The sequence below is a fragment of the Agelaius phoeniceus genome, chromosome 5, assembly GCF_051311805.1.
Source record: "Agelaius phoeniceus isolate bAgePho1 chromosome 5, bAgePho1.hap1, whole genome shotgun sequence".
NCBI lineage: Eukaryota > Metazoa > Chordata > Aves > Passeriformes > Icteridae > Agelaius > Agelaius phoeniceus.
Window position 1 is genome coordinate 66,654,183 of NC_135269.1, and position 23,429 is coordinate 66,677,611.

The window sequence follows — 23,429 nt, forward strand, 5'->3', positions numbered from 1 at the left end:
CCAGGTGGGCTGAATGTCTGGGACTGGGAGAGGTTTGTCAGCAGCTGGGATTCCCTGGGAGGATCCCTCCTACCTCCCTCTGTGCTGGCAGAGGCCATTCCTGTGACTCACCTCCATCTGCCAGAGAGGAAGTGGTAGGAAAAGACAGATGTAGTCAGGGAGAGATTGTTCCGCCATCCCACAACCCTCAGCATGGTTTTCACCTGCTAAGACAAGTAGATTACACCAAGTCTGGAGCCTCACTTGACATTTATATGTCCTAAAATACATGGACAATAACTTTGTATTTTCTAAAATGCAGGGCAGAAGCCAGAAAATTCCTTTTTTTCAGTGCCCAGGAACTAGGCAGGGCTGCTGAGCTGAGCTGTGCAGTGCTTTGCTCTCCGGCAAGGCTGCAATTAGATGTGCTTAGTCAGCCCTCTCCAGCAACAAGCTCAGTGAGCAGCACGTTTTGGTTCCTGGGGAAAGTTCCTTTTTGAAGTACTGCCAGGAAAAGCTTACACTGTTGTTCTTTTTTTGGAGGAAGCTTAATAAGAAAAAGAGGGAAACAAAATAAAGAAAACAAAGTGCCTACAGATCTAAGTTGGTCTATTTTAGTCTGACCTCTCCTGAAACCATTACTTTGCACATTCAAGCTGAGCATCTCTATCCAAAAAATAGCCCTGCTGAAGTCCCAATCTCCCATGCAGATCCTTCCCCATTTGACTTCCAGCCACAGTAAGCCATATTGTGCTATTGAAAAGGGCACTGAATTTGAAAGTTGGGTGCAAAGTGTCTGCTAAGGCTTAGGGTGAGCACCCAGCCTGGCAGATTCCTCTTAATGTGATGTGGGGGATTTGGTGTCCAAGCACAGCCAGTGCTTGTCATTCCTGCAGCTAGCACATGATGTCGCATGCTGCCAAAGCTTGAGAGCTTCCTTGTTGCACCAAAAGTTTCCTTATTGGACTTCCCATGGATACCTCCAGCCCTGGCTCCCCTGCAGCCTAGAAAGATAAATGTGTATGAAACAGGGAAAGGTCTGAGGTGCTAGCACAGTGTTAGGAACAAACGCTGTGCTAGCACCTCAGACCTTTCCCTGTTGATTCTCCAGACACACATCCTCAAACATCCCCTTGCTCAGGGGTGGAAAGAATAAAACTGAGGCCTAGTTTGGGGCTGCTGGTCATTGGGTTGCCAGCTGGCCATGTGTTGGGTGCTGTGTTCCTCTGCCTGTGCCCATTGCCCCCACTCACCAACCCTGTTGAGTAGTGAGAGATTCATGAACCCACACACCCTTCCACAGGACCAGCAAGCCACTTTTGCCAGAAAGGCCAAGCCACATTTGTACTACCAAAACAGGCAGGGCTTGGCATCAGGCACTGTCCCTTGATCAGACAGGCTGTTTAATGACTCGCACGTTCTGGCGTGGGTTTTGGCCTGTGCCAACTGGCTCTGCCCCAGGCAGAGATCAAGGCACTGATCAAGGATGCACACCTGTTCCAAATAGGCAGCACAGTGGTGGAAACCCCATCTGGGACTGGGGGAGACAGGGTGAGTGTTTAGTCATGAGCTCTGCTGCTCCCCAGGTACCCTTGGGGCCAGAGAATGGGCTCTGGCACACTTCACCTGCCAGTACAGATTTGCCATAGCATTGACACATGGTTGCCCGGGCTGGTTTGTCCGTGCCATGCCTGATGCTCCCAGACAGGAGGAGGAGCAGGTGCTCTGGTTCTACTCTGCATTGCCCTTTGCTATGGGATTGCCTGGTGGCCCCAGCCCAGCCCTGCCTGCAGCTGAATCAGCCTCTTGCACCAGCCGCTTCCCTTGGCACGGGCTCACCACTGGTGCAGTGCAGGTGCCTGCGTGACTCAGGCAGCTCAGCTGAGAGGGGAAAGGCGTGTTTATCGCCCCTAGCAGAGCTGCTCTTCACTCCCCAAGGAGCTGTTATGAAAGAGGTGAACTTATTTTAAAAAGCTGGCACTAGTGAAAGCCGAGGACACCTGGATCTTATCCTGCGTTTTTGTTCCCTTTGTTTTTGATTTTGCCAGAGACAAGCCAATGCAGCAATTGTGGCTTGTAAATGAGGTGTGGCCATGAGTTGGCTGGAGCAGGGATCACAGCAGTGATCTATATTTAGATCACTCATTTCTTGCCAGATGAAGTAAAATATTAAAAACAGCAGCTTAAATAAATACAACAGAAAAACCACTACAGGAATGAGCTGAACAGTGACCCAGTTTACTGGGCCATGTCCATAGGAGACAATGTAGGAGTTCTAGTTGCAGAATAGAGACCTAAACATTATCTCAGTAAAAGCCCACTAGCTTCCCAAAGACAGGGACCAGAGAGTCAGAAATAGCATGCTTGGCCTCCAGAGTAATGCTTGTGCCTCCCATCTCAAGCATCTTTGATGCTTGGACTGCATTCTGCACATTCAGTCAGAGCAGTGCCTGGCTCAGCAGAGGAATCCTGAGAGGATCTGTTGGAACCATCAGTATTCTTCATGTGACCATAGCGTCCAAGTAAAACCCTCCAAGACTGCTTTCACTGGTGGCAGGATCCTATAAAATGGAGCAAGGAAGATCTACCAAAAGACTTGCTGTCACAGCTCATTCTCAAACCACCCCCAGCCTCAGTGCTCTTTGGGGGTGAAAAGAACAAAACCAGGGCTCAAATCCTGCAAGAGCAAATATGGTTCATTTTCCATTGAGTTTACTTTTTGCAGGGGCCAGAGGAGTCCAGTGGGGGCTTTGGTACCACCTCAGTGTGTCAAAGACAAATTCTCATTCCCTGCTTCTGTGAGCCAAGGACAAAGCTGTGTTCCCTTGAACCGTGATCACATCTGAGGGCAAAAAAATCTATATGCTGGACTGCTTTTCACTAAATCACACAAGAGAATAAAATGTACCCTGATCCTACCCCTTCCACCTGCCTTCTCCTCACTCCTCCCCCAGGAATCCCTTCATGCCACATCCAGTTATGCTTCATTAACCAGCACATTACACTGAATATTTGGCTTTTTCCATATCTGAGTGGGCAGGTTCTCCCTCCCTTTTGTCTCCAGGAGCACAGGGAATACTTTGAAGCCTAGCCAAGGGAGAAAACTGGCACTGCATGCTTCACCATGCAGTAGTCAGGAGGAGATATATGTTCTTCTTACAGCAGCTCAACTCTCTTTTTCTTTCTTGTTTTCTTCACCTTTCAAGGAACTCATTGAGGTTGACAGTGAAGTGGTGTTTGAACTGGCTGCATACATCTTGCAGGTAAGCACCCACCTTCTCCCCCTTGCTGCTTCCTCATGCTGCATTAACTGTTTTGATTTACCAAATCCACAATGGCTGTGTGGAAGTGTAGGAGTTCCCCCCAGCTGCAGAAAAAAAAATGTCTGTGCACAGTTTTTATTGTTTCTGTCAAAATGGGTGTAGAAGGCTCTCAAACTAGACCTCCCCACTCAGGGAGCAGGTACTACTGTTCAACATTTTGCATACAGAAATGGTGTTATGTTTGCACCAGTGCAGATATCCAAGGCTCTGGGGTATGATGTACAGCCAGAGAAAATCTAAGTGATGAATCCAAATTCCTAGGTGAAATCCATATGCAATTTTTTTTTTAACTTGCATTTGTTTTCCCAATGGGGCTCGGTACTCTGATGAGCTGCATAAGCTTCTACGTATGCAACTGTCTGTATTCTCCAACGTGGGCAGAATGGTTTAAAGACCTTTCTAAATATTGTCTTTCAAAGTTCTGCTCTTCAAGAAGAGGGAAAAGGGTCAGAGAGCAAATGACCAAGCAGTGTTTGGTAAATGTCTGGTTCCCAGAAGGGAACCTTTTCAGGGTAGTGAGGGTGGGTTTTGTGAAAGTTCTCTTTTTGGAAGCACGACTGTGGGAGCAGATTAGACGTAATTGTCAGATGATCTTTGTTTCCCCTCTCTTACAGTCTGTAGTTTTAATTTTGTTCCCATCAGCCATGAAGCTATGAGGAGCCATGTGAGCGGACAAAGCAGCTCATCAGACTGCACTAACAAATGACAATGCCCTGCACTTCTAGAGCACTTGCCACGTTAAAGAAGCAATTAATGTGTAGGGAGTTGAACCTTCATTAAAATCATTTTATGTAACAAGAATGGAGCGAGAGAGTCAGGATGGAGGACTCAATTAGCAGCACATTAAAGAAATCACATATTGGCTGTTGGGGGAATACACATCAAACAACAGGCTCATTGTGAGGAGCAGCAGTGGGGTTATGAATCTATTGTCTGCTCATCCTAGTGAATAACTTAGTGCTTAGTAATTGTACAGCCAGACCCGGAGCTGTAACTAACCCTTGTTGCTGGGATTGTTTCTTGCCACAAACACAGGATGTTACGCTTATTCCTGTAGTAGTTTGATGTGTAACTTAATGAAAACAGTCAAAACAAGCCACGCCTTTGCTGCCTGTATCCAGAAACTACTACAACCTGTGTTTGTGACAGGATCCAAGCAAAACAAAGGGAAATTTTTAATGCAATACTGCATTTTGTTCTACTTTTTTTCTACAGTATTGCATTAATGCAATACTGCATTTTGTTCTACTTCTTGCTGCAGCATTTAAGTCAAAGCACTGAATTATAAAGAATATACACTACAAAATTGTTTTTTAAATTCAGTATGCTCACACACATGCAGGCAAGAGCATATCCTTTGGGCTTTGTTCTGTGTTGAACTGTAATCATCACATGCTCAGACTCCTTCCTATGAACCAGAGAAGTGCTTGTCTGCCCTTTACTTCACTCAGAGGGAAATTGAAAGATAGTAAAGGTCTGTCAGAACTCAAGTGATTTATTCTGCAGCCCTATTTCAAATTGTTTTATAAGCAGAACAAATTAAAGTACCACCAGAGCTCTGAACTTTACCCCAGCCTCAGGACTGAAACACCACTGGACGTGGGCTGGCAGGTTTTGCCGGTAGATGAATGGATGTAAAGACAAAAGACCTGAACACAAAGCCCAGTCCTTTTGGCAGTGGAAACTCCCTCACTGCACAAATTACATTCTTGCACTGTGCTTTCTGTGTAGCTGGTGGCAAATGAGGTGCTTCAGCATGAATCATATGAAAGGCATATTGTCTGTGGTAAATGGAAAATGCAAAATGTGTGCTAAATCTATTGCAGAGGGCACTCACCAGATTCTGAGCATTCTCCAGGTGTGCAGTAAGACTAACTACTGTAGTGGAACATTGTCCAACCCTTTAACATCAGGCTGTGATGGTAATTAATAGAAGTATCTAGATGTACAAGTAAGAGAGCTAAATACTCCCCCAAACACCCAGCAAGGAATTAGAGAAATCTGTGTCTGGCATCCCCTTGAAAGCTGACAGTGAGCAAGCTTTTTGAAAGTCTAGGTACTAGAAAGTGGCCAGAATACTTGTAAAAAAGTAGGGAAGTTGCAGTCTCAGAGGCTGCAAAGCCACTAAGACTTCAGATATTTTCTAGTAATGTAGCACCCAGAATTTCTTATTTACTGGCATTATTTCCTGTAGCATCTTAGGTATCCACAGCAGAACGAGGAATCATCTGGCCCTATATTAGATCTTTTGTTTGTTAATCTGCCCAACTCACTCTATCATGGCACTTGACGTTAGATACTGGTTCCAAAACCTGCATGAGGAATCAATTACAACAGGAAATTGCTGCTAAATGAATTTTGCAAATGGAAAATCTTGAACAGCCTTCTCTTCTCTTTTTTTTTCCCTGTTTTTAATTATAGTTTTTTTCTCTCTTCCCTGTTTTACAGGAGGCAAAGGGAGATTTTTCAAGGTAGGTGAACTTAAAAAGTTTTTGCCATTGTTTGATGTGAGAATAAATCTGGTAAAATTCCTGTGTGAGACATGCAACTCAGTTGTAGCTGTGTAGCAACAGGATTGCCTCTGTTAGCAATGCAGCTTTGTGAGCATGGCTAACATAGACATCGTGTTTCCTGACATAATTTCTTCACCAAACACAACCTTTGGCCAGAGCATGCCTTGCAAACAGCGTTGTTTGTGATTTTGTTGTTGACAAATCTCATTATGTGGTCATGAAGTTCAGGAAATAGACTTAGTCTTCGGAAGGAAATTGCTACGGAAATGACTCTAAAATCACTGCTACATCACAGATCCTGCCAGAGGCAGCATTAAAATTCCATCACTAATTGATATTTCAGTTTGGATTTGGACAGTTCTCAAAATCACTGATTCGATAATTGGTTTTGTTGAACATCTGCTATCCCTTGAGTCAAATCTTCAGACTTACTGTAAGAAACTCAATGAGGTCACTGTACTTGGTGTTTCAGAAGACTGTTAATGAAATGCCCAAGAATTTTCCTGTAAGTTGACCATGTCTGTGATTTATGCATTAGTAGCAGCCAAAGGTCAGATGGTTGTTTGGTATCTCATGTGAGAAACATGGAAGTTCTTAGTGTGAAGCTCAGGAGAATTGATGATGCTAAAAATTTCTTATAGTCTGGAGGACTTAAAATATCCATTAAAGTTAGTTTCAGAGAAGAAAAGAAATCAGCAGTGGGGTTGAATTTTCAGGTGAGCCCAAAAATTGTCTTAATTTTGTCAGCATTGCGATACACTGAAACATGACTGTAATGATAGGAGGCCATGAAGAACAGGCAGGTTCTACTTTCTGGTGGATTGGAACTTCCAGCCAGCTAAAATGGTGACTAATCAGTGAAAAGGAACTGCATTGTAGATATCTCCTGCCCATCATGGAATCTGAGATGACATAAGGTAGCCCTTGATAAAAGGAAGTTTGAGCTCTGCCTTGTCATTTCTCAAAACTTTAATGAACTTGTGAAATCCTGACTTACATCTGACCACAGAGACACAAACCCAGTCTTGCTTCATTTTTCAGTTCTGCCCAATTTGGAATAACTTGGCTATCAGCACTGTTTATTTAGGGGGTACTGGAGTGTATGTGGCTCTGACTTTTCAGTCTGGTTTTCAGTGCACTGCCAAGCACTCAGTCCAGAAGAGTTGTGCCAAGCAAAGTTTTGCCATTTCAACCTGTGATAAACCACTGGTTTTGCTAAGAAGAGCAATATCTGTTCACCAGAATGTCTTGGTTATGGTGAAAACACACTCAGAAAGTGTACATTCAGGCTATGAAACTCAGAACAGAAAGGAATCAGATAGCTCAGAGTAATAGGACTGAAAGCATTTTATCTTCAAGTGCCCATTTCCATACCAGAAATGGAAACAGCTGGTGGAAAGTATCCACCTGCTAAAAGTTGTGTGATGTCCCTTGTAAAAAGAATGGTTAAGTTTATCACAGTGTGTTTCTCTAGGCCACAGAGAATTGAGGAGTCTTCTCTGAGGGCACAGAAGATACCTCAAGCCATGGTGTTAACTGCTCCCACCACATCAGTCTGGCTGTCATCACCAGGCCCATTAAAACAGCTCTGAGTTCTTTCCCCTGTGGGTCACAGTGGTTTGAAGTGGAAGGGGAATTCCTTACATCCAAGTCAGGCAGAGAAGGGGTGTCATAAAAACAATTTGAGGGCACTGCCAGGGATCTTAATTTATAAATGCACTTTGAGGACAAATCTATCTGCCAGTTTGGAGGCTGTTCTTGGAGGAAGGTATAACAATGCTTCCCTGATCCTCTATGGTCTAGAAGACTTCGCATCTCCCAGGGATGTCTGTCCAGCAGCTCCCATCTAATGTGCACTGACACAGGTTTATGTGCTGGGTGAGATCCAGGTGCTACTGAAGTTAATATGAGGTTGTTGTGGTCAAGATTTTTGCCTGCTGAGATTTGTGGTTATTGTATCAGCAGTGTAAAATCTGGCAGGCAAGCCAAGCCTCAGGCCAGCCAGAGGAACTGCAGGTGAAGGCAAATGTTCTGACTTTTCTTAGGGATCAAGTGAGCTTCAGTGTCTGAAATTAGTTGATGTTGAAATACTGTTTAAAGTAGAAGTGCCTACTCTTTGAGACAGAGAAGCTTTGCAGTTGTGATTGTCTTGCTGCTGAGATTTAAAGATTATATGTTGTGCATGGCAACATATGTTGTGTGAAGGCTGAACTCTTGAACTCTTTGTTTTTGAAGAAATAATTTAATTCTAAAGGGTTGCATGCTTGGAACGCAGACTGCAGCTTTCCCACACCTGTCCTGTCTACTGCCACCATCAGATTTATAGCCTGTGAGACTACTAGTTTCTCTCTGGCCCCCATCCAGAAAAGTGCATAAACTCTGGCTCATTGGTGGTGATGGGAGAATTGCTGTTCCCCGTGGGAGCCTTCCTGTGAGTCACTGCCAATCACCTCAGGTGCTGGGACAGTCAAAGCCAAAGTGTCCCAGCTCCAGCTGCATGTTGGCATCTGCCCATGGTGGCCAGAGTGGGATTACTCCAAACCCCACCGCAGCCACGTGGAGGATCTGCAGCTGGCTCAGGACTCTTGAGTGCAGTCCCAAGTTTGCTCTTTGGGCCTTGTGGGAACTCAAAAAACAGAATCAATCTTACAAACTCCAACACTCAGCTTTCTACCTCTGTGAACTGATACATGCTCAGTGACAGCAGCTCCCACTGCTGCTTTTGAGGAAATCATCCCATACCCCAGAATAATCACTGTGCTCCTTTTTCCTTTTCTAAAAAGCAGCTCATGTCATTTCAAACACAATCCTTTGGTAGGGCATTACCATTCATGAGCCTGTTATCACTGCCTCTTGTCACCTTGGGCATCCCAGTGACTCTCAGGTTTTGTTAAGCCTGGGGAGCACAGTCCAAGTCACCCTCACCTGTCTTGAAGTAAAATGCCACAACAGCCCTGACAAATGAGTTTAGCAGCTATAGTGACCAATTCTTTAAGTCCTTTTCCATTTCCAATGTGTGTTTCATTTCAAAAAGAAGCTCATCAGAAACCCTGAGTTCCTGATCTTGTTTAGATCAATTAAGTATTTCTAAATATTTGCTGTGAGTGGCCTCCATCTCTTAGTTGATAAAGATTCAGTCAGAATGAGGTTTAAAATAAAAAGCTTTTCTTCTTAAGTTCCTAGTCCTCTGCACTAAAGAGCATTTTCACATTACTGAAAGAGAATCCTTCAGCTGACAAGACTTAAATATGTTTACTTTTAGTCTGGAACATACCATTGAATTTCGGACAATCACATTTCCTTGTTCAGCTGGTTTTCAGGTGGAACCGGACACTTAAGTTTGGATCTGTGCTTTTCAGTATTAGCTGCAAATATTTTGACTTCAAAGGCACAGAATTGCATGTATAAAGGTCCTAAACAAGTACCCTGCAGACAGATCTAAAGGTTATTAGCTCAAACTAATCTTGTTTCTAGCTGGAAGCTGAGTCACGCTTGGTTGGCAGAGCATGGGCAGGACAAATTTCAGTTCCTTAGATGGACACAAATCCCACAGGTGTGACTCTCTTTAGGCCTACATAAAGGAATTACCAAGGCTGCCCTGGTTAATTTATGGGGGAATACAGCATATTGTTAAAATAATTGGGACTTTTTTCTAATTTAATCCTAGATTGAGAATCCAGTCCCAAAATCTCTGGGAAACTCACACCAGCTTTGTTTTTAAATGTTCATAATCCAGTTCTTCAGCCTTAAAGAGCTTGTATGTCAAAGCAGCAAGAAATGGCATATACAGATCATTTGTCCCTCAGTTTGAGGATGGGAAAGAAAAACCTCTGAGTAAAACAAAATCCTGAACCACTGCAGCTAGTTCCTCATTGCTATATTTCTTCCAGTTAAAAAGTATGAGACATTTCAATTGAACTCCAAGTGTCTCCCAGCAATACATGAAAGAATAACAAGGGAGGAAAGCTAACAGCCAGTTTCCTGCTAGGCAGAATTTCACAATAATTTCAGCGTTTGGGCAGATGGTAATCTAACATAGTTTTAGGCTTACTTTTCTTTCTGTGTAACCAAGTGACATTTAACCAATTAGAATGAGTTAAAGGGTTAGAAAACCTGAGCTGCATTCTTGCAGCCTAATGGTAAAATCCTAAACACTGTATTTTGAAAAGTACCATCTAATCTGAGAATCTGAGAGTATGCATTTCCTCCTGCATTCTACAGAATGAATTACCATGCTGAGAAGAGTTGGTAACTTTAACCTGCAGTTTTGTTTTGTTCCTGATCATTGTTATTACACATACTGGAAAATGTATGAATTTCCTGAGACAACTGCATATATAATCTTGCTCAAAATTATTTATACAGTATGCAAAAACTTCTTTTTCACAATATGTTTATGAAGTTCTAGGCAGGCCTTTTGCCCCCATGTGTAGATAAAGATACTAAGAGGTGGTGACTAATTTATTTAGACAAGACTCATTAAACAGGCAGTACCAGAACAAACCCAAAAAAAAAGGAGTTCTGTTTTCTAGGTCCACTGTTAGTCACCCTTACTACAGCTTTCTAACCAGCTTTCAGGAACCATGCAGATGGCTTTTCCAGTTCAGGTTTCATATTGTTATTCAGTTCTTTAAATATTACCATTTCCACCATAGGAAAAAAAAAGAAATAAAGTGGTCTATGGGACACAGAGAAAGTGTGTTTGGAGCCTTTCCCCTGCATATTAATAAATCTGTGTCCTAAATATCCTTCTGTATATATCAGCCCTAGAGGCTGGACACTTCCGAATATAAAATAAATGCAGCACAAGTGACCGGATTAAACAAACACTTTCTAAATACAGTAATAAAACAAACACACTGAGACATTTCACTAGAAAAAGCATGAAAGGCAATAAGTAAAAAACCACTTGAGATCCTGCTGGAAACATTTTAAAAATTGAGGGGTTCAGTGTTTTACAAGGAGCCGAGAGGAAAGTGACCTCATGACCACTAGTTCAAATGCAACCTGAGTCATTATTTTTTTTCCTTTTATTGATTTGACATCTTTTTGGGAGTCTAAATTAATTTGTCTTGAGATGAGTCTTGCCAGAAGGCTTAGTGAATGCATGGACCACAGAATGAAATAACTTTTTGTTCCTGGAAGTGGTTACCTGACTTTTGAGGCGCTTTGGGGCCGAGGCACTATCCTTACAATATTCTCTAGATGCTGAGCAGAAATGTTAATCCTGCCCAACATCACTAATGTCTTTTTCTCTGATTCTTAAAAGACCTTGTCACAGCACAGGCAAACTTTGTGCCTCACTGACAGAAAAAACAGAGCTGACTGATGTTAGCCCTTTCTTTTATAGGAGCCATTACTGACTCAGAGTTTTTCCCAGACTCTGAGGGATCATTAGTCACCACTAATCTTGCCCTATTTGATAGATTTCTGGGCTCAGAAAGTCCCTGTTTGGAACTCACTCTGTGCTTTCCCAGAAAAGTTTTGGAAATCTCTCAACTTCCTTCTCTGAGCAGCCAGCCTCAAAAAAATCTTCATTTGAGGGCAGTTACTTCTGCTTGTACTCTGATTGTCCCAAGTTCTATTCTTTTTTCCCAGTTTCTTTCAAAATGTCAAAAACCTCAGTAAGAGCTGAGTATGCACATGCTGTGGAGGAGACAGCTCTTGGCAATAAACTCTAAAAAGCAGCAACTTGTTTTCTAGGCTGTCAGTCACAGAACAGAGCTTCCAGATCAGCAGATAACACAGTGCAGAGCAGCTTCATGTTCAGACTTGTGCAGATATTTACCTGCCATGGAAGAATAAATCTGAATAGGTTTTGAGCATTTGCACTTAGAAGAGAAGAGCTCTCTGATGGCCAAGTGACCATGGGATTTGGGCAGGAGTGGGTGTTCAAACACTGTTTGTCAAGAGCCTTTTGGCTTGGCATGGGAGGTGTTACAGAGTGGTTTTCCATGTGCTTGGCATGGCAGCAGTTGCCTCAGTTCTTGTGTGCTATTCAGCACATCTTCACTCTGCAAAATTTGAGCCTCATTGAGACTTGGCCATCTCTCACAGATATGTCCTGACTAGAAGTTTGGTCCTGTTTAGAAACTACTTAATTGATTGTCAAGGAACTACATAATAATAAATAACAAATGTCTGTAGACATGCCCAAAATGCCTGCTCCAGGATTTATGTCAGTGGTTTACCCTCTGGCCCAACCTAGCAATTAACCTGCAGACTCCAATTAAGACAAACCCACCTAGGTCTCAGGCAGAGCCTGCTCCTGGGATGTGCAAATGGAGAAATGCTGTGGGAAGATTTTTACAACTGAAGCAGTGTCACTTCTCTACAAGTCAACATACAGACTGTCCAAGAGACAAGGATTTCTTGGGTTTCATCTGGGATGTCCAAGAGCTCCTCAAGTCTTTAGCAGATGTCAGGATCTCTGGTCTACAGCCAGGTCAAGACTACCTGTCTGCCTGTCTACCAGCCTCATGGGAGAAGCCAGTGGGCTGGGGGATCTGGAGCTCTGGAAGAGGTATCTCTCTCTGCAGCTCCAGGACAGCCACATGTTTGGGTAGGATAAAGGGATGGGTAAAAGAAGGCAGAAAAACTTCCTGGAACAAAGTAAGCCAATAAACATGAATTCTTTGGCACTCCTCCGTGTCCTGTCTGGCCCTCTTGGCTGTGTATTTCTACAATTTTAAAAATTAATAGCAGCACTGCCTTCCTTCCCAAGCCTTTGAGGCTTTTTTTTTTTCCTATGTGCACAGAATTCCATGTGTGTTTAAAAGTGGGAAGGGAGGCATTTGGGGTTTGTAGGAGAAAATCCCACGGTTCCATCTGTGAGAAACTGCCTCCCATTTGATGAGCTCTCCCTGCTCTCTGCTGCACAGGGTTGCTGTTCCAGCTGGCCACTGTGGCCACTGGAGGTTGCAGGGAGAAGGATGTTAGTGAGGTGGTTGTGTAGGAAGGTTTTGTGTAGCAGGACCCAAATTCAAAGGGGAGTCTTATCAGTGAATATGTTATGCAAAGGACAGGTCACTGGGCAACTGGTTAAGAACAACCTGTGATGTGAAAAAGCAAATTACTTTTTGCAGAAGTTTGTAAAGCATTAAATAAAGGTGTATAATTGCAGCTGAAAGCATCGCTTTCTCTCCCCCTTGTGTTTTTTTCTCTATATGAACATGTCTCTGACACCCTGCTCTGGGACATGTGACATGGTGGCTTTTGTGTCCAGTCACTGGTAGGAAGTGGTTCAACATAACCATCTGGGAGAGCTTCTCTCCAATTTTGATAATAGAGGGAAAAGTTAACTGGGCTGCCATAAAACAAATAAAGAGAGGAGAAAAAGGAAACCCCAGTGCCTTTTGTTAAGAAGGAACAGATGTAGAGCCATAGCAGCCTGCCAGCTAGGTCAAGTCATATCAAATATTGTGGTTGTTTTCTTGTAGCCTGATCCTCCTTTTGAACTCTCTTTCAGCAATGAAGTTGTAAGGAATGAATTAAAGAAGCTGCCAGCCCTTCCAACGCCAGCGCTGAAGGAGCATCCTTCCCTCGCTTACTGGTAATGTGTCACTCTCCACAGTCCTTGTGCAGGACCTGGCTCTGGCAGTGGGGTCTGAGAGTGGAACTGGGATGCAGAGATTCCTGCCCTCTGCCTCTGGGTCTGTCACTGACTCATTGCATGACTTAACACAAGTAGAGCTACCATCCTGGGCCTCAGTTTCCCCATCCCAGGCCAAATGCCTGGCCAAAAATCTACTGTAAGTGTGCAAATTTCCTGATGAAATCGAGAGGCCTAATGTGCCATTTACTTTCACAGCACTTTGCACTTCTGAAAGAGTTTTCCCAGTTGGAAATGTCAGTGTTTTGCACTGCCCTGTGTTGAGTAGTTCAGTTTCATCTTGGAAATCCTCTCTGTATGGCACAGCTGAACTCATCTCCTTTTCTATGAACTCAGTGTTTGGAGGTGGATGCTTGTTTGCTCTGTCTTTATTGCACTGAAAAACAAGCTCAAGGTAGGAGCAGGGTCACATTTAGATTTTGCATGCCACACACATAGATTCTTTGTGCCAACCTGCATATCCCTTTTATCCCTCTGTGCAAATAGGAAAGAATTTGGGGAAAGACTATTCATTAAAGGGGAGATACTTTCACTCCATTTTCTGCTTGTTGCTCTTTCATGTTTGCCTTTAAAGCATTAGGCTGTAAGCCTGGGGGTTGGATTGAGCTTCTTTATCTGCTACTCTTTTCATTTCTGCATTTTGGTAATCTGAGGATGGCAGGGGGAAACAAATCAGTTTGTAGGCTATGATGTCAGTCCTCCTCTTTGCCAAAAAGGTCATCCTCTTCTCCTAGCATGGCTACAACAGTGGAATTAACTGTACCTAATGTCAAGTCATAGGCAAGCTCATCGTGAGGTCTCCTAATCCCTTTCTGAGAATATAAGGAGAGATTCAGAGTCCCCAGCTGAAATTAGGATCACTGACACAATAACTGTGGATCATCACAATCTCCTGATATTTCTCTCTAAGAACCAAATCAAATCTTCATGAAAAATGATAAATGTAGGCTGCCATCTCATTGAAGAATGGTCTTCCTCTTAGGAGCATTGCTTTTTCCAAGGAGCATCTCTTTTTCTTTTCTTACTCCACAACCTCAAAAGCAGTACATTTCCAGGTGGCTTGGCTGACTGACAGACTGGAAGCTCAAGCAGAAAGCCATCTCAAAAGGAGTGGTGGGAACAAGTAGGCACTGACAGGGAAGGCAAATCTGACCATTCAGCAACAACATGGCCTAAGGTCTCAATAAACTGCCACATAGTGAGGAGAGCCATGTAAAATCCTCGTGCTCAGAATATGAGTATTTGTATTTATACACAAGGTGCAGCACTTGCAGCTGTACTTAATTTTGTGGGGGTCTCATGTGACTGAGAACAGGTCACCGGTTGGGAAGGTGGTGTTGCCAATGGAGTAATAAAATCAGAAGCTACAGTCCTGTGACTCCCTTGTGATTTCATGTCAGTAAGCAGGTCTAAAAGACCTCTTTAACATTAGTAGTTCATTATTTTTTAATGATGGCTTTTTTCTAAACACCCTCTGAAACACTTAATGCTCTCAGGAAGCATCTGTTGGTGAATCAGACAAAAAGCCTCAAAATTACAGATCAAACTTCAGTGATCTAAGGGAGCAGATTTTTAAAACTGTGTTCTCTGACACTTTTTCACATCATATGCAGATTATGTACCAGGTGCAGATTTTATCCAAACCTTTTCTGTGAGCAGTCAGTTTTATTCTGCAGTTCTTCAGCGTGAGTGCAAGCAGTCACAAGTGAATATCCAACCCTGGAAAGAAACTTTTAAAACATTAAAGATGGGATGAGTAATGGCTCTAATTAGTTTAAAATAGACAAACAAAAAAACTTTGTACTATATTTTTATCAGCTGAAGTGGATTAAGAGATAATAAAATAGATAATCAAGTAAATATTGTGACACCTTTGGCAAGATGCTGTAAAAGATCTTCATAAAATAATACATTTCCATGACACACCATTAAAAAGCATTAGCTATTGCACCTACCAAATGTAGCAACACCTGTGGGATGAGTCCTGGATTCTTAGATCAGCACAGTTTGTGCCTCTGATTCCAGCTTCATGGAATCTCCTGGTTCCATACCCTTGAAGCCTTTCCTTTCACTGTAATCTCTTGCAGTTTTCCCCAGGTTCAGAATAATCAGTTGCACATCTTGTTCTCAAGCATCTTTTGGCATCTCTGATTACTGGTATAGAAAGAAGGGACTTTTTGGTGGGTTTGTTTCTCTTTCTTTTTCTTTCAAACGAAAGCTGAGCTTCTGGTCCTCCCACACAATCCAGGAGTTGAGGGCCTGAGTTTTGATTTCTCTTGGCCATGCATGGAAACACAAAACCAATCACAGAGACTGGAGAGAATCTTTAGAAATGTGTTAACTCACAGTGCTCCTTTCCAGACACGTGTCATTGCATTTTATGTCATTTCAGATCCTCCCTAACAAGCCAGCCCAGTACTCAGTTGTCACTAATAAGGCTGATATGAGGTGCAGCAACAAAAAGTGAATGTTAGTATGGGATTTTCAACAGACCAGGGGGAAGATAGACTTCTCACAGGTTCCCACAGTCTTTGAATGTGAGCTTGGTTTAGCATCAGTGTTGCCAGAAAACCCACCTCTGAAGATGTCAGCTGAAAATCACTATTTAGTGATTTTCTCTAGTTCAACACAGACCTGAGGCCCTGGTCCAGCTCTTGGTCCCTTGGCCTAAGAGGTGCTGGTGGCTTCAGAGGGACAGCATATGACTGCAAATAAAGACATTATTTGTTCAATAATGTAATCAAAATGGAAAAGTCAGGTTAGAAACAGAATAACACTAAGGAACAGCAATGAATGGACAGCTATTTAAAACAGCTCAGTGTGCTGGGAAGAGAGGGAGGGAACAACTCACTTTGAAAATCTGGATCTGATGATGAGAAACTCAAGGCCTGCATTTGCTTGCAAGTTGTCTGCTGTCCAGTTCTATAAGCTGCTGGGACAGGAGGGATTTCTTGTTACTTCTAAAGATCTTTATCAGAGTTGTCTGCTGCAGAATATCATCCATGTATTAATTTCTGCAGCTTTGGGGGGAATGTTTTATGAGCTGGCCAACAGACAGCAGTGCTTCGGCAGCCTCTGTGTCTCTGTCTCCACATTAGTTAAGCATCCTCTGCCAGCCCTGCACTGTGAATGAGTTTCTATGTCACCAACACAGCAACAAGGCAGAGCAGGGGGGAGAGGAGATGTCAGCTGGTGGTCCCAGCAGTGTCCCAGCACTCTCCCAGCTGTCAATAGCAGCATGGCAGCTGCCTGGAGATGAACAGCTGAAATGATAGGGGAGCATGTTTATAGGCTCTGCTAATGCTCCCTCTGACCCATGAATGATTTTGCTTGTTTTCCCTGGCATGTGTTGGGCTTAACCCTCCAACCCAGAGGCAGAAAGGAACCTCTGTGCTGAATGATCCTTCTTGCACAGGGCAGTGGAAGGAAAAGGAAGTTCAGAGAATTGTTAGAGGAGGGACTGTCACACTGATTGTTCTGACTGTGAATGTTTTTCCAGTGTGGACATTGCTATCTGAGCTAGGTGCCCTCAGCTCCCTTTGCCGTCAGCAGAGAGGAGCAATAGTAACCTCCTCCCAAGGAATCTGTCCAAAATAGATTGGATGAATTGTACTCTGGAGTACATGTTTCTTTCCCCAGTGACAAGGCCAGTGCTGCAGGAAGGTGAAGGACCACAGATCCCACTCCTAAATATGGCTTGATTGATATTTCAGGCTTTATATTTTTTGTTCAAAGGAAAGAAGAAACAAAGGTGATATTTGCCTGGCACTTAACATCTGTAGACCACAAAACATTTTACTTAGAAAAACCATCAGTACCCTAACAGAGCAATGGAGGTATAGCATTGTCTGCATTTGCTTAGAAGAACTGGGTAGAGCCTGGACTATCCCATATTTCTAGCATGGGTTAAAAACACAACTCCTTGTCCTGCTGTTCAGGAAGGCTCCCTGACATCTGATCTGTCCTTTTGAAGGAAATGGGCCATCAATTGGCTTCCCTACCCAAGGAGTATGGTCTAGGAACATATCAATTCTTTTATAATAAGAATTTGTAAGAACGCAGAGCACATCCGGAATCACATTAAGTAATCAGCATGTCCAGGTACATCTACCCTTTCCTTGAATGGCAGCAATATGAGAGCTTGATCTGTGCAATAAACTGCACAGAGTGGAAAATAAAACTAGGAGTGTTTTCCAGTGGAGAAACTCCATTATTTTCTGAGAAGTCACTCCTGGTTTGTTCCTGTCTGAGACAGAGGAATTGCATCCACATGTAATGGTTTTAAGAGGTAATTTCAAAGGGCTGTAAGCCCTCTCTGTCTATCTTTTTTATTAAGAATGATGTTTTTTGGAGGTCTTCCAATACTGAACACTCATGTAATTCAGTTATTGCTCCAAAAGTAATCCTGTTTATGATAATCATGGCAGGAGACCCAGGCTCTGCCTTCATATGCACACCCATAACATCTGTGGTACTTGCTTGGATCAGTGTGCTGAATATGTTTCATAGCTGTAGAATTTAAAGATCATTTTCTAAGCATTAAAATGATTCTGAGGGATTTGATGGGAGAGCTGGACCATTCCTTTAGCCTGTAATGTGTCACTGGCTCAGTCAGCACCCTGTTCCTGCTGTGGCCTGCTGATGGGACGGCTCTGAAAAGGGCTCTTTTATTTTTGTAGGATGAATGGGGTAAGCCATTTGGTGAGTGAGTAAGGAAAGCAGTTAAATAACCTCTCTGATAGACAACAGGCTTGTGAGGGAAAAGCTGGCCCTGCTGACAATCTGACACTGGCTCTGAATTGCACTTTGCTGCCTTCACTGATGTTTCTGGTTCTCCTTTCTCTCTTCATTATTAGGGCTGCACAATCCTTAGCTTCCCTGTGGCTCTTCTTTCTAAAAGCTGTTGTGGCTCTGGAGATTCTGGCTCTCTTTCTAAAAGAGGTTCCATCCTCTCTGGCACAGGGGTGCAAATGGGGAAGGCAGCAGTGAGAAGAAGATGCAGTCATGTTAAGCTGGGCTGGTGAAATGCTTTGCAGTCGTCCACAAAAGCCCCCGTGGGCATCTCTGAGCAGCCGTGGTGAGGTCATCTACCATCATCCCACCCTGCTGTGCTCCTTCACACTGCCTAGCAATGCAGCTGGCTTCAGTTCTGCCTGGGGAAGGATTACCACATGGTGGGCAGCTGAAAGGCCCTATTAGGGGATCCTGCTGGATCCAGGAAATGCAGGGAAGGAGGAATGCCAGTTCACATTGCCCTAAACCACATGCAGTGTGGTGGCATGGGATAGACACAGACACGGATGGAAGCCCATGCAGGGCCAGGTGGGGAGGGCACTAAGGTGGAATGAAACTAGTTTAGGTTCCCCTCCTCTTGGTCTGGCAAGTTCTGGACAGAATCTCCAGGGGACTCAACAGATTCCCTGTCCCTGAGAATCAAAATTAAAATACAAAATAAAGAGCAAGAAATTGGTTTTAAACCTGAGGACTTCAGTGTTCTGTCATGCTACTGTAGCAGAGCAGGTCCTGTGTGCATTACATTGGATCCTTGGCTTATATTTTGCCCTGCTGTGACCTTGCTGGCACTGCTGGTTGTATGCATCAAATAGCTCTGCTGCCCATTCACTGGAGAAGAATGAGTGAAATTCTTTAAAAGTGAACTTATATTTGTCTCTCAACCTGTCATTTGGGTCATGCTGATCTCTCCTGGATGCTCCATCTCTACTGCTTATGGCACACACTCAGAATTGTTGTCTGACACAGAAGCCCACTGATGTGAAACAGCCTCCATGGTTCACCTCGGAACACATGATGACATGGTTCATGTCTTCCTAAAACATAAAATGATCTTAGTCTCCAAGGAGCTGTTGGAAATGGGCCCCAGCTCATGCCAGCTCCCAGTGCTTAGCCAGGAGTTGCCTGGGGGAATGCAAGTTAGTATAACTCAAAAGTAAGCAAAGGCACATGAATACTTTAGGAGTAAAGAAACTCAAGTTTGAGTGCCCTGGAAAAATCCCTTGTCACTGCTGTTATTGTTGCCTGTGTGTAGGAATTAGCTCCCTGGGAGAGAGATTGCTCCAGAGTACTTCCAATGGTGCACCTGCAGTTATGCAGTTGAGTGACCTGTAAGTCTTAGGGCTGTGACTGGCCACCAATTTCTGACAGTTCTGCCCATCTTTCAGAGGACATGATGGGCTTGAAAAGAAGTTACAGCAGTTAGGACAAAGCAGATCTTAAGCAGATCTCCAACACAAATCTGTTTGCCCTCAGTGTAGTATTGTGGGTATCATTTGTAGGTAAGGAAAGAAATGCAGAGAGGGAAAAGTCTGTACAAGTAGGTACCGTGTTTGTGAGGAAAAAGGGTTCTTCCAGAGACCCAACTCTTAGAAAACCACTTTTATTCTCAGTCTGTGACTTCCCCTTTTCTTACCATGCTCTGCACCAAATCCCCTCATCTAATGGTTTTGCTTGGCATCTTTTGGTTCCATCAGTCAGTAACTGTGTTAACAGAAGTATCTCTTCAGCTTTTGACAAGATTTTCAGTCATGATAATGCCATTATATAAAACATCCAATTTTTTTCCTTTCCAGTGAGGATCGAGTCATTGAACATTACAAGAAACTAAATGGTCAGACAAGAGGTCAAGCAATTGTGAAGTAAGTGAAACAAGAATGATTTCTTTGTGACCTTTGTCTTATTATGAAGTATTTCTACAGAACTCTAAATACAATATGTAACTATGCTTCCCATCTCATTTTAAAGTATTTCTTGGCATAATTATTTACTTATCCAAGTTTTTTTTCAGATCATCCTCTCAGCTTCTCAGATGTATTATTCTCTTCTGTGTTGTTTTGCAGTTACATGAGCATTGTAGAGTCCCTCCCAACATACGGAGTGCATTATTACGCAGTAAAGGTACGTGCTACAAGAAGGTCCTTCCCTGAATTAAACTCTTGTTGGAGAGGGAGGGAGAGGGGTACAAACAGCCATCCTGCTCTCAGAATACAATACACTGCTACTAAAGTCTCGTTTCACTTCCTGAGGTAGGATAAACTTATTTCAGCTGTGTGTGCATGTTTAGTAAATACAGTTCCAAAGAGGAAAATCCTGTTCTTGGAGATAAAACTCCTGCAGTCCTATTGTGCTGGAGTGTTCAGCTCAGTCAGCAGCATGGCAATGCCAGTGAACCACCACCAAAGGGACAAGCCAGACACATCTCTGGCAGACAATCCTTTTTGTAGCTCCCAGAGGTCAGATCTTTCCCAGATGGCAGATCCATGAACACCTATTTAGGGCCAGCCATGACCTGAATACTGTAGCTCCCTTGACATGAGATATGTAGATGGATATAGAGATTGTACATCTTTTTAATGCCAGAAGAGTCTTGTACCCTAGAGATAGGTAGCACATTCTATCCCCCAAACAGCTCTCCACTTCTGTGTAGACTTCATGCAGCTATTCATGAAGTTCCTAATTTCTTTTGTCTAATGATTTATCACAAAAATTTCCAGCCTCATAGTATTATCATTATTATTATTATTATTACTTCTCTGCCTGACCAGCTGTGTAGGTTTGGGGTTTTTTAAGTAGAGAAATCAATAAACATGGGAAGAAAGCTAGAGCCACATTCCCCAGAGCATATTCCCTCATTTATCACCCCTGAAGTTTTGATGTGTTTCATCATTATCTCTGTGCACAGATCATATGGTTTTTCATGCATCTGTAATGTCTTGTACACATGAGGTACTATAAAAACACAAATATCTGACTGTACCTGTCTCAGGAGATGTGTTTCTAGTCTATTCCTGCTAATAGGATGTAATAATAAAGTTGTTATTATTATTTTGCAAAAAGCATTAGCCTCATCTTTTCTCAGAGGACAGGATCTCTCCAGCACCCTTTGCATCCAGATCTCTTAGACAGCTCTAGAGCAAGAAAAATCTAGTGGATTGGGCTGGATGTTCAATACTGCATAGACTCAAGAGCAATTCCAGTGAGCTCCCCATGGTCAATAAGCAGCAGTGAGCAGCAATGAGGCAGCAAATATTGCACATAATAGGGTTTGCTTCTGCCTGATGTGGGGGTTTGGTTTTGCTGTGTTTTACCCTGCCATTCTCTATCACATTAACAGAACAGATGTAATTTCATTGAGGACTTCAGCTCAGTAAATTGCAGAGACTGGGATCAGATATCAGCCATTACTCCATAAGGACATTTTATTGCACACTCAGACACAAAGCAGTTGGGTCTGAGCCTGTCAGACCTTATCACTTGGTAGCTCTCAGATCCCATTACTGCTGCATTTTCAAGTCTAATGCTAAAATCCCTCCACATAATTCAAGTCAGCTGGGTGACTTGCTTTCCTTCCTCTCCAATCTCTGAGTGTTCAGACTGAATAATTTACAGGGAAGAGAAAGAGGATGCACCACTGCACAAGGGACCCATGTCAAACCTCCTCAGCACCCCTGACAGCATTTTGAGTAACTTGATCACATGTGATGTATTTTAAATTGCTTTATATGTCATGGCCAAAAGTGAAACAGATCTCTTCTAAACACTGTGGAGCTTTGTGACTTGCAGGAACTCGGCAGGGGGAAATTTAACAACACCCATTCAAAGATATTACTTAGAAACAAATCTTCATCTTGAGCAACAACACAGGAAAAGTCCAGCATTTCTCCATCATATTCAATATAACTCCCTCTGTTTTCTATTTCAGGACAAGCAGGGAATTCCATGGTGGTTAGGACTTAGCTACAAGGGGATTTTTCAATATGACTACCATGATAAAGTGAAACCAAGAAAGGTAAGTGTTTACTTTTCTACCAAGGTCTGGGCTTGCCACACATGTCATAGCTTGAGTCAAGGGTGTGATATACACCAAATGCTGGCATTGATTCATGTGATTTTTGAAGGATGTTTGTTTCCTCCCAAACTTGTCTCAATGTCTGCAAAGAATTAATGGACAAAAGTAGCTCATAATTTATTAAAAGCTGTGGGGTTTGGAGGAAATAAGTGTCACTTAATCTTGCAATTTATGTTTCTTTTTTGTGTGTTTCATAAGACATAGATGGGAACTCAAGGGCTGATCCTCTCAGGTGCTGGAGGCCTTCCATTCACTGGCAATGGTGGACTGGGGGTGCTCAGCCAACCCTTGATATTGTACTGTCAAGCCATAAATGATCTGAGAGAGAAAGGAATGAAGAGACAGGAAAACTGCTTCCATTTATTACAAAAAGAAAATTACATTATTTTCTCAGGACCAGCATTACATTTGATAAGCAACAATTTTCCTAACTGAAGAGTTAATGTCAAGGTAGCAGGGAAAGTTGACTTTCAACACATGCCTAAAAAAAAAAGGCAAGGGAAGTTTTAATTCTCGAGCTCAGACTATGAGGGGGACCTGTGTGTTCTGATTTTCCCAAATAAAATGCTATCTAATATAAAAAACCTCATCCCTGAGCACAAGCCCTGCAGGTGGGAATGTAGAGCCTGTTAGCAGCAGTGTTTGTTGCACTGCAGAGCTGTGGAGACATCAGGAGGCAAGGCTTCAGGCTGGCTTGCAGGCTGCAGAACTGGATGATTTCGAGCAACTAGGCAGCTCTTCTGTGGATGCAAAAGCTTCCACAGTGAATTGAGTTCTGTATTTGTCTTTGCATTGTTTCTGTACCAATTCTTCTTTCACCTCCTGTGGTCGCTTTCAAGTTGGACACTGCCTGGTGCTCACAGAGAGCATCTTCTATTAAAATGAACGAGAATCGAGGTTTTGGTAGAAAACTGAACTGCTAAGGAGGCAGCAAGAGACAAGAGGTGCATCAATCAGCCTTTTATTCACTGAAGGCTGCAAATGGGACTTTTATTCATTAAAAGAAAGGACAAGGAGAGTAAGGACATCTTCACAAAGGCTAAAGGACACATCTATTTGGGATCAATCATTACCTGCAGGGCAAGCCATCTTCACATATGGTAGTTTAGAACATGCCTAGGCTAGGTGTTTGCACCCAC

General features: G+C 43.1%; 1 protein-coding gene across 11 annotated transcripts in view; it reads left to right on the forward strand.

Moving 5' to 3' along the window:
• The window catches only part of FRMD4A (FERM domain containing 4A), a 369,788-nt gene that overhangs the window by 290,702 nt on the left and 55,657 nt on the right, over nucleotides 1-23,429 (forward strand). For all 11 annotated transcript variants that reach the window (XM_077179219.1, XM_077179217.1, XM_077179215.1 and 8 more), the window contains 6 exons: nucleotides 3,186-3,242; nucleotides 5,751-5,773; nucleotides 13,284-13,367; nucleotides 20,015-20,080; nucleotides 20,282-20,339; nucleotides 22,144-22,230. In XM_077179219.1, coding sequence (XP_077035334.1) covers nucleotides 3,186-3,242; nucleotides 5,751-5,773; nucleotides 13,284-13,367; nucleotides 20,015-20,080; nucleotides 20,282-20,339; nucleotides 22,144-22,230 — 375 coding nt within the window. The remainder of the gene's footprint in view (nucleotides 1-3,185; nucleotides 3,243-5,750; nucleotides 5,774-13,283; nucleotides 13,368-20,014; nucleotides 20,081-20,281; nucleotides 20,340-22,143; nucleotides 22,231-23,429) is intronic.